The sequence below is a fragment of the Pyrus communis genome, chromosome 13 (genome assembly GCF_041283825.1).
Source record: "Pyrus communis isolate YQ-2024b chromosome 13, ASM4128382v1, whole genome shotgun sequence".
In the NCBI taxonomy this organism is placed as follows: Eukaryota; Viridiplantae; Streptophyta; class Magnoliopsida; order Rosales; family Rosaceae; genus Pyrus; species Pyrus communis.
In genome coordinates this window covers 26,947,911-26,964,291 of record NC_142577.1, presented here as the reverse complement: position 1 = coordinate 26,964,291, position 16,381 = coordinate 26,947,911, and the positions used below count along the sequence as shown (strand labels likewise).

Below are 16,381 nucleotides of genomic sequence, written 5' to 3'. Positions count from 1 at the left end.
ATTTCAAGGAAAGGGATCATTTCCGAATCCCTTCAACAAAATCCACCCAATCAAGGGATCTGAGCTCTTGAAATTTGATCCAACAGCTAAAAACAGGGACCTATTTTAAAAGTTATAATAACTTTAGCCGTTGAATCAAATTTCAAGGGCTTAGATCTCCTGATTTGATGGAAGGGATCCGAAGAGGATCTCTTTTCCTATTTCACTAATCATGGTTATCAATGCATTTAATTAAACGTACCACTTTTTCCTTCATATATATATATATATATCCCATCAATTAAAGAGTTGATTATAGGCTTTTTAGCTAAAATGGTTTTTGAGATTTGCATAACTCCTCATTTTGGTCCTTGAGATTTGAAATCTAGAATTGGTCCATGAGTTTGTACACAATCAATTATTTTGGTCATTTCTTGAAAAATCTCAATAAAATAATAAAAATACCTTCAATTTTTTGTCAAATTATTTTGGTCTATTGATTATTACATTGAAGGTAATTTTGTTATTTGAATTTTTATTTAACATAATTTTTCACCGAAGGACTAAAATGATTAATGATAGACAATTTCAGAGACCACTTCTATTGATTTCAAATATTAAGAATCAAAGTGAAGAGTTAAATAAATATCATAAACCATTTTAACTAAAAAACCTTGATTATATTATCTTCCTCTCTTATCGGCTTACAGTCTAGTCTTGATTAAATTTTTTGCCTCTCCTGCTACGCCCATAGAAAGGAAGAACACAACGGAGGAAGAAAAAAAGAACCGAATGGCATAAAGGCAAAACGGACAGCAGCATCCACTGGTAAAATGACATGACGTCGAATGCTATGGTACAATGCACCGGAATTAAGTTTTTCTGAGTGCTGTAGCCGAGAGAGCGGAAGAGAATTACAGATTGGTGTAATTATGTGAATCAGTTCTTTAATTAATTTAATAGTAAATTTCCTTTCTTAATTAATTTAATTATTTGTTTTACATGACATGACATGATTATGGCCAAAAGGAAAAGCATGAGGTCTTGAATTTAATATTTTGTAAGCTGTGAATCTTCTTAATTCTGGTTACGGGTACGCTACAATTCCCAACTAGTCTGTTTTAGGCCCAAAAATGGTGGATAATCGTGATTCTCCATCTGTTTAAAAAAAAAAAAAAGGTTAAGGTTGGGGTGAGAAAAAAAAATACTCAAAATCCTTTCACATTAAGCATGGCCTAAGCCCTCAGATTAATAGAGCATACCCACGTCTGATAGGTGCGTAGCAAACCACAATTGCTTGCTCAGATTAAAAACATCCCTAATCTTTGAATTATTTGTTATGAGATCTCCAAGTTATTTTTCCTTACGGAAATCATATTCTCTAGTTGTGATTTCGTTTCACTACCATATTTGGAAGACGAAGAATATAGATGACAACAGTGATCTCATATAATACTGAAGTCGTAACATAATTATGTGCTACTTTTATAGGTGTTGTCTTGTCAATATTTGAAAGTGACACGATTTTCCCCTCAAGATTCATTTGTCAAAATTTTGGCACAACTTTTAAGTGATATATTATAAATTAGCGTTCACTTATAAAGATTAAGAATTACTCAAAGATTGAGCGATGTGGCAATAACAAAATGCATGATGATAGAAATGAACAAAACAAAGAAGAAAACTCGAATGAGTACACTTTCATTCCCTCCATCTAAATGCAACTTATATAAACCATAAGATCCTAAAAATAATTGCACTTACATGTTGGGGGGGAATTTTCTTTTGCTTGGATCAAATGTAATGTGAGTGAATATTAGGAATACAAAACGATAAATGTGAAGTGCAAAAGAATATAAAGGTAGAATAAGGTTCATATGGAATCACTCAATTGCAAAATAAAGGCAAAAGCTCGCAAAAGGACTTGAAAGTGGGATTGCTCATAGCTATACCCTATAGGAGGGTCGTACTCTTTTATATATAAATGAAAGCAAACCCTAATTAATTAGAATAATGGTTGTAAGTACGTCTTTGTGACTTTGTTTAGAGGATATTTTGCTCCATCCCAAAATTAAGATGATAAATTTTTCACTACACTCGAAACAACAAGGTCGTGTTATCCTCGTACCCTTATTAATTTAAGTCATTCAACCTTTTTTAATTTATTCTATCAAACAGCTGAAAATTGAAAGAAATGTGTAAGAAGTAACAAATGGTATGTGGATACCAGCACCCGGAACAATATTAGGCAATGTTATAGTTTAACTGAAGACCTACATATGCTCCGATTAGAAGATGTGATTATGAGACGAAAGCTCAAGACAAAAGGGGTAGAAAAAGACCTAGGAAGACTTTGAAATAGACTATAAGAACAAATGGAATACTTGGAGTTAACGTAAAACTTGACGCAAAATCGAGCGTTACATCATTTTCAGATTCATACAACCGACTCCACTTATTGGAATAAAACTTAATTGTTGTTGTATATACAATTTTATTAACGTATAATTAATATAAGACATATCAATCCTATTGTTTATTGTATACGTAAAAAGACATTAATAACTTGTTAAAATTGATCGATAAGGATTAAATATAAACAAAGGAAACGCGGTGTAAACACGACCACGTGCAGACATCATGTTTAAGGATCTTAAGAAATTTAATTAACGAAAACAATTATTTTAAAATATTGCATGTCTATAGTCTAATCGACTAATCCAATAGGGTAAAGAAACAAACTTCAAAACCAAGCAACTCCACTATCTCTCTCTCCTCCAAACCACAAAAAAGATTCTGGCGTGCACTCGCTAATTTTATAATAAATAATTATTAACAGTAATAATCCTCTTTCATGAACCGAGGCACTCCAACGGGGCCCGACCACGTGTCGGTCATTTGTGTAAAGACGTGTGGTCATGTGGAGCATTATTGGATGCTGAGAAAGGTGTTTAATGAAACTCACCGACTGATCGCAACTCGCACATATATACACATTTCAAACTTCCAAGTGCTCTACGGTCTGCACCCAACTTAACTTAATTACCAGATAATTAAGGTTAACGATGACGATGATGGTGATCAAGTCTCGTGTAGCTCATTGACTTGATTTTTCTTTTATTTTAATTTTAATGTACATGTGTTTCTTCGTAATTATGTATGTCTGTTCAACTAAGTTAGGTGAGACCGTAAAATCATACAAAAATAAGTAATGACGGATTTAGGAGTTGAAATTTGAGTGGTTCTAATATTAAAGGTCTATGCTTTTTAAATAAAAACAAAGTGCGAAGTACGAAAAAAATAATAACAGTTTATTCATTGAGGCTTTTTTTTCGAACACTTGACTAGTGATATCGAGAGAATTTGTTAAGTGTAGTCCATGCAACTTATCGAGATATAGCTAACAAAAACACTTAGTAGGTACAAAGGGACTAGTACAAAATATTCGGAGAGTCTACGAAAAAACTTCACATGTATACTTTCTGAACGCCAGGTGGTCGTGAGACCATCTAAGTCCCAGTATGTATCCCTCTTTGAATACACGAATGCAAACGATATATTGTAGTTCATCGACAACATAATTCTTATCTATATCAGAAACGAAAGAAAATTTTGGCCCATGGATTAAGTAGCAGTTTGAAAGGTTACCTATTCGGAAATCTTCAGATCTACATTTATTTTCAACTCGCTAAAGCATTTCGTCACTTACTACACCCTTCCTCGTCTCTGGATACCTAGGTATCCACCTTAAACCTTTCCTCGTTTGAACCTCGCCCTTATCACCAGATATAGTGGGGAATGTCTCATTTGCGTGAAACAAATTTTTGGTGGTGATGTTTTGGAGTGAAAGAGAAGTGAAATTGTGGAGAGCGGTGGCTAACCCATGTGACATGTATGGTTGTTTGCAAGACAATATAGCTTTGATTGCATGTTAGTTTGGGTTTTATGCGTCAAGGCCCATTTCAACATCAATTTACATAAAGGCTATAAAAGTGGTAAACTTTGTGTTTAATCTTCGCTCACAATTGGAACAAATTCATTTAAGAAATGATTAATCCTCTCAATTTTGCTTTCACTTTTGGGGAAATGTTTCATGTTTTTTTGTTGGGAGTAGTAATGATTTAAAGTATTTATTTTACTATTCTGTACAAATTTTATTGCAAATAATTCATAAATTATCAACTACTTAATATCCAATTTTGACACGACATTCATTGTTTACGAGTAAAATTATTTCTAAACACGACGAAAATAGACTTGTTGGGAGTAGAAATGATTTCAAATATATATTTTACTATTTTGTACAAATTTTAAATCGCAAACAATACATAATTTATCAACTACTTAATATCTTATTTTGACATGACATTCATTGTTTATGAACAAAACCATTTCTAAACACGACGAAAATAGAAAGAAAACGTAATGGACAATCTTATTTATTTGTATTATATTTTATTAAGATTGTATTTGAACTGTTTTAAGCATTTATGGGATCAAACGAACATGCATTTGACACACTTCGGAGCTTAAGGAAATAAAAGCATATAATATGCTACTAGACTCCTAAAATGAGCACTCAAAAAATAAAAAACTTACTATTTGTCAAAAGTACACAATTCTTCATTTTAAAGTGTATTTGAATTGTTTTCTGCCATTCATGAGATCAGTCTTTTCAAATTATCAATACCAAAACATATTGGGTCGTGTTTAACGATCTCGTATCATTAAAACATTATGCCTCCAACAAAATAAAAAAATTCATGCATCTAGCTGCGTATAGACATGCTTCGTACAAACATACTCGCAATACATCAGATAAAACGATGTGTGTGTCTATATATATATATATATATATATATATATATATATATATATGCATACAAAGTCGTATGTAACTCCACCTAAACTTAATCATCACATAAACCCATGTATATATAGTATAAAGGTTGCGGATATAAAGTGGAGATGCTTTTAAAATTATTGACAGATTTACAAGTCTGATGGGGATCTACAAGACCTAATAAGGCAACAAATAAGCGTAAAAAGCCAAGTGGAAAATGTCAATACAAGAGACGTATTCCTCGTGCCCTCCCTCCCATTTCCGCATTAACGAATAATCTTTTTCAAAAAATATTGGAAAAAAAAACAGAGAAAATAATTTTTTGTTAGGCAAACGTCATCTTCAAAACCCATCTTTTTCATTTCTTTATTTTCTGATGGAAATGGAAATATACGCATAAATACGACACTTGTAGATGCAGCGTATGAGATTAGCTTTATGTCGTATTCACAGAAAATAAAAGGGGGGAACAAGAAACCCGTGAATTTCGCCAAACCAAAGCAACCGACTTTGATTAGAAAAACAAATACTCTGAAACCCTAAATACGCATGTAAAATGATGACTGCCTTCGTGACAGCGACTTTGGTCCATTAAGGCTATGGGAAAAGATCACACGCTGTGTAATGTATGAAAAAGAAACTAAGAATCTTTGAGTTCTTTATCTTAACACAAGTTTGAAGTTTCTCTTCTTCCTTTTGCCTTTTACTTCTTAACAAAAGCCAAGAATTTAGATGCGTGTTCTCCGCCAATGAGAGAAAAAAAAAAAAACTTTAATGTTAGCGACCAGATCACGTCACTTATCGTCTGAACACATAAAATTACTCAATCTTAGGTGTGTTCTATCCTATTCCGCTTGTCTGCAACAACCCTAGATCCATTATTTTTAATGATGTGACTCACTTGTTAGTGAGTAAAGTGGCCTTGCTTGTTAGCAATGATTTGATGTGGTCTCGCTTGTTGGCGGTGACATTACTTGTGCCTAGTTTAGGTTTGTTGCGTCTGCTGTATTTGTGGTGGATCTAAACCTGTACACTTGTGCTAATACCGATAGTGTTTGTGGTAGCCAATTAGCTAGAGGTTTATCTTTATGCTTGTTTGTGCTAATTATTTCCATATTATTGAATTGGCAACTGAAGAATGCGTCCACGTGGTAACATTGTATCTGTTCATGTTTGTTAATGAAATCACTATCGCTTCTTGTCAAAAAATGGTATGACTCGAACATTTCTTATCAAATTAGTATGTATCTATCTAAACAAAACATCATTTTCTCATTTTATTTTATGAAGAAGTTGGGGGATTTCAATTTTTTTTTTTAATTCCAATATTTAATTCTTGAGTAGCCTCTCAAATCACCAACTTAATCTTGGATTGCTCGTCTAATAAATGGAGGACCATCATTCATCATCATGCATGTTAATAAATTTGTGACATTGGCAAATGTTTTATTCCTTGATAGCTTATAATTTAATAGGCTAAATTGTTTGCGAATATTGCATGCATGTTCCTAAGAGCAATTGTCAATGAAAACCTACAAATTTAATAAGGTGGTGGAGATGAATTATTTGGTTGGTATCATCGTATATACGTGTCTTCTAATTAAGTTTATAACAATTATTTGTAATATCCCGGAATCATATTTTGCATAAAACAAATAATTAATCAAAGAAGATAGATGATCAAGTGGGGTTGAGAGACAAACCATGTTGCAATTACTTTTTTCTTTTAGCAATTTACTACACGTACATGATGCCACGCCAACGAAAGCTAGTCGGAGAATTTTATGCTGATGATTAAGATGATTTCCAGTTTAATTAATCACATAAAACAGTCTAGGGTTTATCTCAACTTGATGCATGTTTAAAGCTGAAGAGTTGGTGCGCGCATGACAATTTTTTGTTCTTTGATCAAGTTGAAAGTCCTAACAATGTTATAACATGATCACTTGAACACATATTGTACATATTTTTTTAATCGTAATGAATATCTCATGTTTTCAAAACCAAAGTTAAAAAAGAAGATATATATTTATTTTATACGCACGCTATATGAATTATGGAATACTTTACATTGTCAAGACCATGTCTTTGTTTGTTGGTTTGTTATTATTTTGTTGGTTTTGTTTCTTTCTTGCTTTTGTAGGACGATTAAATGGTGTTGTAAGTTGCCAAATTTTTACATGAGATGGCATCCATATTCTCAGCGTCTTCCTCATTGTGCAGAAGTGGGGCATCTTCAGCAGTTTATTCTCATCACATGGTCCCGATGATCATCAACTTGTTATTGTTTTAGTTTGATGAGGTTTGAGTTTGTTGGATTCCCTAAAAGCTAGGGTTAAATTTCTTGGTAAATACTTATGATATTAGTTTGATTTTCGTTGATTAGTGTAACCGTTTACATTATATATGAGGAGAAAAACTCAATAGTTTCGATATATTGCATGCAACAATTGTCCATGCATTACTTTTCTCGTCACGCGAGAAGAGGTATAGACGTAGTCATTGCATACAACCGGCATCTGCTAGAGTTTTCCAAAAGGACAGCACATAAGCACATTAATTAGTACAACTCATGATGGATTGTTAGTTAGCTATTTTCAAGTCTATGCATTCAATATACACGCATCATTGTGGTTTTGAAGGGCTTGTTGTGTAACTAGTATTAGAAAATTGAGCAGACAATTCTGATTTTGTTTCGACCTCTTCTTTGCTGCTGATTCTGTGTATGCAGACATTGCGCAGAGAGAGAGTTGAATACTTTTGTTTTCGAGTTTTCTTTTCTTTTCCTGCCAATGCTTTTCAAAGTTTACAACATCTAGAACATGCATAAGGTTGGCGCAATCTGAAAACCTTGATTAGATTGATACGAGAAACTGATGATTGGGGATTTGATAATTTTCAACAGAAGACCAGGCTGTAAGCACGGTGTCGTGGAGACGAAATTATGATTACGAAGAAGAAGAAAAAGATTGTTCATTGTATACAAAAACCGGAATTCTATTATGATCCGATCTACTGAATACGTCAACGCATGCTATAAAATTCATATAAAAGCAAGAAAAATGCAAGAAAAAAATTTGGAGTGTGCTATTCACACACCTCTTTTTACTTTTCACACACCCTTTGTTAATTTATATCTTTTGATCTTCTTCAATTCATTCGATCTAACGGTCAAAAATTAAAAAGATGTGTTAGAAGTAAAAAATGATGTGTGGATATCACATCCAAAAAATTTACTTGGGAGATCAGCGTGTAAACAACAACACCATATAAACAGTAATTTTCTTTTACAATTTAATAAAATTAAACACTGTAGATAAAATGGGCTGGGCTAGAGTGCTAGAGGGACACTTGTCGGGGCCCAATTAAAGCCCATTGATATGATTAGAAGATAGGAATCGGATTACTACTAGCTGGATAGAAGCATCAACGAATTATCAATGTCATTGACGACCAAAAACTGCTTTTTGGGAAATGTAGGTGGAATATTTAGCACATATGCTTAGGAAACAAATACCAAATTGATATGAGCCATTGAGAGAATGGGTGCAATTACAACTCACATTGAGTCCGATGGATACTACGAATTGAATAAAAGAATCTTGGACGAGACTGTCACATACTGCAACCCCACTCATTTAAGATGGGATCGCATTATCTCTAAAATGCTGGTTGACGCAGTCTTACTTAAGACTTTTTCAAATCAAAGACATTGCTCGATCCCTTTGAGGTTGTAAAGTTCATAGATGGCTACTTATCGTAATCCAATGTCAAAAGGAGAAGTATTTGGTTGTCCACTAGGTGTTTGGTGAACATGACTGCATTGGACGACGACGTTTCAATGTCATTACAGCCACTCGTGAAAAAGAGCACATATTAGCAAATAATCCGTTCCCATTGGTCATGGCGGCACAATAGTAAATGTAGCCTATGTGGACTGGATGACGTTTCAACGTCATAGGCCTATTTGAGCCCATTTCTCGCCTACAAAAAAAAGAAAAAAAGAAAAAAGAAAAGAATGGTGCCTTGTTATGATCCCACATCGGCTACACCAGAAATGGTGTAGTGGTACTTAAGTTCTTGGTGCCCCCCACCTATCAAGCTAGTCTTTTGGGTTGGGCTCTTCCTTTGGGCTTGAGTATCTAACATTGGTATCAGAGCTTAGTTCCCGACATTGCCGAGGGGACGATCTGGAAAGGGCTACCTTAACCGGGCGACCAAAGGGTGCGCCACCATCAGCTACACCAGAAATGGTGTAGTGGTACTTAAGTCCTTGGGGTCCTCCCACCTATCAAGCTAGTCTTTTGGGTTGGGTTCTTCTCTTGGGCTTGAGTACTTAACATGTCGGTCCAAAGAAGGAACTTATACATCTGCATGGCATCTCTCATATCGGGTGAAACTAACATGAGCTCGGTTGAAACTCAAAATAAAAATTTCATACTTTTGCGAGAATGGTTTAACTAGGCATGTAGTCAGGCGGCCCAATCTTAGTTTCCTCCATAAAAGGTGTGTTATCAAGGCCCCTCTCCATGAAAGCTCGAAAATATGTTGTTTTAGCTCAATAAGAGGACATATCATACAATCAACATTGTCTCAGGTCGACCCAGATATCAAATTAAACTGAATTTTTGTGTAACTAGCTCCGCAAAGAACTCGTCATGTACCCCTCCATAATTAAAAAACAAAAAAGATTGCAGCGTCATTATTTTTTGGAGTACTAACGACAGTTCCGTTATAAAACATCCGAAAACCATAACTTTGCACTGCTTACAAATTTATTGGGCCTCTAGTACGATTTTTGGGTCAATAGTTGGGCATACAAAACGTGGGCCTCATAAAATAGTCAAAGCCCTATAATGTTGAACCGAGCAGCGTGTTTTTGGTAGTTGACGCGAAATGCGTTGTTGGACGGCAGATTTGGTGGGAAAATGTGGAACCGCAAATCGGCGCTGATCGGATTGATCAGTTGCTTTTACTTTCACTCCGTATTTCTGACTAGTTTCGTCGCCGCTTCTTCTCCGGAGCTGCTGCTCGGATCTGCCCGCGTCGTTTTTCAGGTAAAAGAATTAAATTTGAAAACGTAGCAGAAATTAATGTGAATTTTTGGGGACGAATTTGGATTTTGATCTTGTGTGGTTTTACAGACCAACTATGGCGACATCGAATTCGGGTTCTACCCGACCGTCGCGCCGAAGACGGTGGAGCACATTTTCAAGCTGGTCCGTCTCGGCGGCTACAACACCAACCACATCTTTAGGGTTGAGAAAGGGTTCGTCGCCCAGGTGGCCGACGTGGCCAGCGGAAGATCGGCTCCGATGAACAAGGAGCAGCGGAGAGAGGCGGAGAAGACGGTGGTCGGAGAGTTCAGTGACGTTAAGCATGTCAGGGGCATTCTTTCCATGGGAAGGTACAGCGAAGTTTCTATCTTTCTGATTTACTTGATTAGAAGCTTGAAGTTTTCGCATTTCGTGTCTTTAATTGTGAATTACTATCTGGGTAATTGTTATTTTTGCTAATTTTTTTGCGTAGATATGAAGATCCGAACAGCGCCGGATCCTCCTTCTCAATGCTGCTTGGAGATTCCCCTCATCTTGATGGGAAGGTAAGCTGACTACACTTTGATAACATTGGTGAATCGGGCATGATCATCGATAATGTGTTGACATAAGAAAACCTTTTCAGTATGCAATATTTGGGAAAGTTACTAAAGGTGATGAGACCTTGAGAGCGCTTGAGGAACTCCCTACACATCGGGAAGGGATTTTCGTAATGGTATGCTTATCCCTATGCTATTCGCTTATTTTCAATTTCGATAAGATCAATTCGTCAATCCTGTAAAGTTAGAATCATAGTTTTCCTGTGTTAGTTATGTAGGATGGTATCATAGAACAATATAGCTAGTTATTTTCACCCTTCTAAGATTTTTATAGATATTGCCATTACATTTGATGTGCAAATGTATTAATGGATTGGAGTCGAAACTAAATATTTTCGCTTTGCTAGGGAGCTTGACATCTAATTGGATGAGTTTCGTATAATTAAATTAAATTAAAATTCTTGTTATGTGGAGTCAGATGGTTCTCTCTCTGGGGTATAAATGTTTTGTCATCATGCTTGGACTATTGTACTTTTACCCTATGCACCACAGGTAGTGTTGTCTACCAGTGTCTCTGGCATTAGTATTTCCCCGGACATTGTCTGCATTGGTTGCATGTGGTAAAGTAGCCGTGCTTCTTACTATGGCATATATGCTCTGGGTCACCACTCTTATATCCATTTGGTGGGAGAATCACTGCATTCTTGGCTCGGAAATGATTATTCTCTTTAATTCATTTTCTTATTTTTCCCTCCAGCCCACCGAGCGCATTACAATTCTGTCAACATACTACTATGGTGAGAATCAAGCACCCTTTGATTTATTCATTGCTTGTACTAGTTTCATATGTATTGACACTAGCTTTAACGACTGGATAAAGGAGCAGCGGTAGGTTTTTTGAAAAGTTTGAGGCCAAAGGCCCAACCGTGCACATCTCTGAAGTTCTCAGTTTCGTTACTTTTTTCCTTGTTGATACATGTCTGCCATGTGATGACGCGTCCAGTGTTGTTGCATTGGAGATTTTAATGATCACATTTAAATCACTTAAATCGGTTGAGTTTACATTGTGTTTATCGCTTGATCGTGTTACTTTTAGACACCGAGATGGAGCATTGTGAACATGAGAGGTCTGTTATGAAGCAGAGGCTTGCTGCATCTGCTGTTGAAATCGAGAGACAGGTAAATAAGATTTACAACGAACACGATCCTTTCAAACATCCAAATGTAAACATGGACTTATCACGTGTCATATTTGTAGAGAATGAAATGTTTCCCATGACATAGCAAGCAAATATCGGAAGAAGAGATGCTGTGGTTGCTATCAATCATCGAGGTGCTGTATGTTGTCAGAGAGCAGTGTACAAGGGGTGAGGAAAGTTCAAAGATCCATTCGAGCAGATGGGAGACAATATTTGTGGTGTCAATCGAGTATCTGCCACTGAATACCTGACACTAAAGCTGTCTCTGTAAGTGAACGTCGAAACCTGATGTTGTACTGGATGTTGATAATGGCTGACATGTTCGTTGAGACCACACACTTGATTCGTAATGTTAGCTGTGGAAGCAAATAATGGATTTATAGTGTCTTAGTGTCGATAGTATTAGTCTTCACTGTTGTTTGTATGGAAAGTACTTCCGTGTAACGAGAATGTAACTATGACGGTATCCCAAGTCCAAGTTAATCTTGATCTTGAGATACCGCCTATAATGACATATGTTGCTAAGTATCATACCCTAGACAAGAAAACTCTAGACTTATAAAATAAGATTGAAATGTTGCTTGGCGCCTTGGCGCCTTGGAAGTCGGATTTTTACTCGAGAGGACAGTGAGAGTTGAACTCTTGTTAGCCTGGTTTTTACCACCGAATTGATTAGAAATTTGCAACTTCGCGTAACAATCGGAAACATGTCAAATTCCTAACAAACCGGAAATACCCTAGTGCTTTGAGGCCGTAAAATGTAGGGTGGTAGATTGAGCCCACAACTTTCACCGTAACGACGAAAGCGAGACAGTTAGATTCAGTTGACTGTCGATTTGGGTCAAAACCTGTCGCTGGCCTTGCAGACAAGGAGTCGTGTGTTGCATGGTGAAATTTATCGAGCAACCTAATCTACCAGGAAGGCCGCAGATGGCCTACACCAACATGGGAATCGCAGTCAGTGGAGAGTCACATGTCTGAATCTGATAAGAGTAGGCAAACTGTTTGGTGACGAGGAAGATGGTAACCCACCCTCCCTCCCTTTGTCTTGGTCAATATACCAAAATCTCTCCCCCTCCCCCTCCCCCATGTGTTCCAAATATTCAGACCCATGGAAACATAACGTGCTGCCTGCCACTGATGAAGCCGAAATCGGATTTCAACACCGACTAATCAATAAGAGTTTAAGGGCATGTTTACTTACAAGGAATAGTGATTGGGATCATTTTGATTATTGGGTTCCTTGTGTATACTAGAATATGGGTATGAGAATCGCTTCACTTCTTAAGTTCTCTAATTCTTTTTTTCTCTCATTTATGTTAAGTAAACATACTAAAAGGAGCGCACCTAAGTAGAAAATTATATGAGTTCATTAGATTAATTTAGGCAAGTTGGCTACGATAGTAATGTCTCCGACATTGCATCCAAGTTCAAACCGTTTTCATTAATTAGACTAGTTTAGAATGTCGTCCTACCTAAAAAAAACCAAGGATATGTCCAATTGGGTAGGAGCTGCATTCCAATCCATCTAGCATTTTTCGATTTAGGGTTGCAAACTTGAAATGGGTACACGTGGACAACACAAATCGAGTGAAGTGGAGTCGTGGAGCATGTGTGGTCTTCCGCTTCACACATGGGACAACCTACTATAATACCATGAAGAAAGTTAAGGTTCCATCATAAACTCAATTGGTAATATGGGGAGTGGCCAGTTCTTTAGAAGCACACGGAAGGTCTCTTTTCTCCTCGTGTGGGACTCACTCTCAACAGTTGTGTCCCAATCAATGGACTCAAGCAGGCTTGACTTTTGGGGGGAGATGGAAGTCTTACGATGTTTCAGAAGCTTGAATGTCCCCAAGTGATGGAAGACAAACATACCCACATGGATTTAAAACGCCAACACACAGCAAAGTCGTCTACGTGAATTAATTTATGGCCTCAATCTTCTTTAACCCCATATGTAATTAATTGCATCTTTTGGTTGGTAATTCACTCGACCCATCACATGGAACAACGAACGTTTTTTTGAATTTGTTTGGGGTGTTCCACGTGAATCCAATTTCATCCCAAGCTCCACCTCCAGTTGATTGGAGACAAAACAGAAAAACGACTAAACTCGTAAAAAGTTAGGACCCAAAATCCCATGTTGGAACAACAGCCTGTGTCGGGATAGTTTCTTTACGAGCTGGTTTTGTAAGGTAAGTTGTAGTACCATCCAGCTCGTATCAATTGGTATCAGAGTAGTGCCGCCTGCAAGAGAGAAAAATGATTACCATCAATGTCGACAAAGTGGGCCGATGAGATTTGTTTTTTTCCTTTTCTTTTTTCTCTAAAAAGAGGATCAACTGATGGCTTTATCACGGTAGTATACTCTTTGGGGGTCAAAAGACTCATAGAGACATTTCAATCTCCTATAGTCATCATCGTGTGATTCACTAGCGTCAATAATCGAATCCAAGACGTATCGTATGAAATACGAACCTGAAATTCATTCCAACCACTGGGCCAGGAACTAGTTGGCTGTTATATTGGCAATGCCACATTCCTGTTTAGGTTTGCCAAGTTCATTCACGGCATTTGAAATAATTGTCATGTGACTAGGTTTTGGCATCATCTAATTGAAAAAAAGAAAAAAAAAAATAATAAAAAATAAGTTGCTATGTTGCTATGTTGCTTGAGGTCTATAAGGCCGAGGAAGAAGAAGTTGCTATGTTATCACAAGTAGGATCAAATTAACAGAAAAAACAGGAGAATTTGTGAGTGTTTCTATCCTACTGAAGTTTTTTCCCATGTCCGGGATGTGGGTACTACGTGTTTTCTCTCATAATAACAAGTTTTCAAACAATTTTTCATTTTATCCTTTAATATTTTTTATCTTTTGACAAATGATAATGTTATTAGGTTGAATTGTTAAATTTTAAGAGTAAGGAAGATCGGTGGAGATCCAACTTGCACCAAAACCATAGATATTATTATTTCCTGCTATTGCACTAAACCGCCTTCTACTTTTATGGCTATTTAATTAGTGCATTATGCATATGCGAAAAATAAAAATAATTGTTTGAAATTCGAAAGGTGTAGAAGCCACCGGAGGCGTATGTGGTCAGTTAAATTTGGCTCCTCTCAACTTCTTCACATGCACGCGCATGCCTTGGTTTTTTCCTCTGGTTGTAATCCTTTGATTGATTGTTATCTTCCCTTCTCGTGCAAGTTAAAAGTTAAAAAAATAAAATAAAACCACTACAACGTGCAGTAAAAACCGCAATCGGGATTTTACAGTGATGATCCCAAGCCGCAGCCAACGACTAACGTCCACAGACCAACTTAATTACCAGGAAGCACGCCAGAAAAAAAGTTTACATATTATCCGGGGATTTAATACTTTTTTGTCTTGGAAAAGTAGAAAAAATCCCGATTAAGTGCAGTTTGTGACCCCTAATATTTTGATAATGTTTTGTTTTATTATTGTTGGTCATATTTAGACATGAATATTTCACTTAATTACTTGCATTAAGATCTTCAGAGTATATATTGGAGAAATACTTTAAGTAAAATAGCAGTGCAATATCATTAAGCTGTGCTTCTTGATGGAGTTTTGAGCTCCCATTGTCCCATATCGGGAAACAACCATTTGTCAAAGGCCTTTATATAGGTCAAGTCATTTGTATTAGTACTTCGGTGTTATACCATTTGTAATGAATATTAAGGTTTGGGCCACTAATTGTGTGGATTAGGCTTAATGATTGGATCATAATATTAATATAAATTAGTATTAATTAATCAAGACGAGGCCTTGGGGTCATGAAATTAAAATTAATTTGATCAATTAGTTTTAATTTCAAATCAAAATTTTAATTAAATTAATTAAAAACGTTTTGATGAATGTATAGCTTCAAATACATCCTGTCACATCCTGGCCCGGGCAGTACCACTTCTCGGGCCCGACTCCACCATCGTAGCACGATATTATCCGTTTTGGGCTTACCATTCCCTCACGGTTTTGTTTTTGGGAACTCACGAGCAACTTCCCAGTAGGTCACCCATCATGGGATTGCTCTAACTCCCTTCTCGCTTAATTTCGGAGTTCCTATGGAACCCGAAGCCAGTGAGCTCCCAAAAAGCCTCGTGCTAGGTAGGGATGAGAATATATATATATAAGGATCACACCCCTAGGCGATGTGGGATGTCACAATCCACCCCCTTTAGGGGCCCGACGTCCTCTTCGGCACACACGCGGCCAGGGTTAGGCTCTGATACCATATTGTCACATCCCGGCCCGGGCAGGACCACTTCCTGAGCTCGACTCCACCACCGTAGCACGTTATTGTCCGCTTTGGGCTTACCATTCCCTCACGGTTTTCTTTTTGGGAACTCACGAGCAACTTCCCAGTGGGTCACCCATCATGGGATTGCTCTAACCCCCTTCTTGCTTAACTTTGGAGTTCTTACGGAACCCGAAGCCAGTGAGCTCCCAAAAAGCCTCGTGCTAGGTAGGGATGAGAATATATATATATATATATGGATCACACCCCTGGGCGATGTGGGATGTCACACATCCCATCCAACAGGTATTTGAAGAGGTATAAAACAACCTATATAATTGGAGTCATCAGTTCCATCGAAAATCATCTTTTTCCTTTCCTTCTCTTCCGTACAAACTTTTAAGAGAGTAAACACACAAATAAATTCGCTAGAATTCTAGAATCCAATGCGGGTTGTAGAATTAGGCAGTTGAATCCTGGTCGAGCAGACGTCGTAGAACCA

The 16,381-nt window shown here is 36.8% G+C and overlaps 1 protein-coding gene across 1 annotated transcript; it reads left to right on the top strand.

The window, feature by feature from the left end:
* The first annotated feature begins 9,693 nt into the window (after window positions 1-9,693).
* LOC137737522 (Cyclophilin-like peptidyl-prolyl cis-trans isomerase family protein) lies at window positions 9,694-12,220 on the top strand. The gene is made up of 7 exons (XM_068477031.2): window positions 9,694-9,879; window positions 9,967-10,229; window positions 10,352-10,424; window positions 10,505-10,594; window positions 11,176-11,215; window positions 11,515-11,597; window positions 11,677-12,220. Exons 1-7 carry the CDS (start codon window positions 9,751-9,753, stop codon window positions 11,695-11,697), a joined length of 699 nt encoding a protein of 232 aa, XP_068333132.1. The 5' UTR covers window positions 9,694-9,750; the 3' UTR covers window positions 11,698-12,220.
* The last annotated feature ends 4,161 nt before the right edge of the window (window positions 12,221-16,381 follow it).

What these genes read in the sequence shown, in the direction of transcription:
- LOC137737522 (XM_068477031.2), top strand. Translation starts at nt 9,751, where the DNA reads ATGTGGAACCGCAAATCGGCGCTGATCGGATTGATCAGTTGCTTTTAC. An exon ending in GGGAAGGGATTTTCGTAATG is followed by an intron (nt 10,595 to 11,175) that starts GTATGCTTATCC and finishes TTTTCCCTCCAG; the next exon opens with CCCACCGAGCGCATTACAAT. An exon ending in TCTGTCAACATACTACTATG is followed by an intron (nt 11,216 to 11,514) that starts GTGAGAATCAAG and finishes TGTTACTTTTAG; the next exon opens with ACACCGAGATGGAGCATTGT.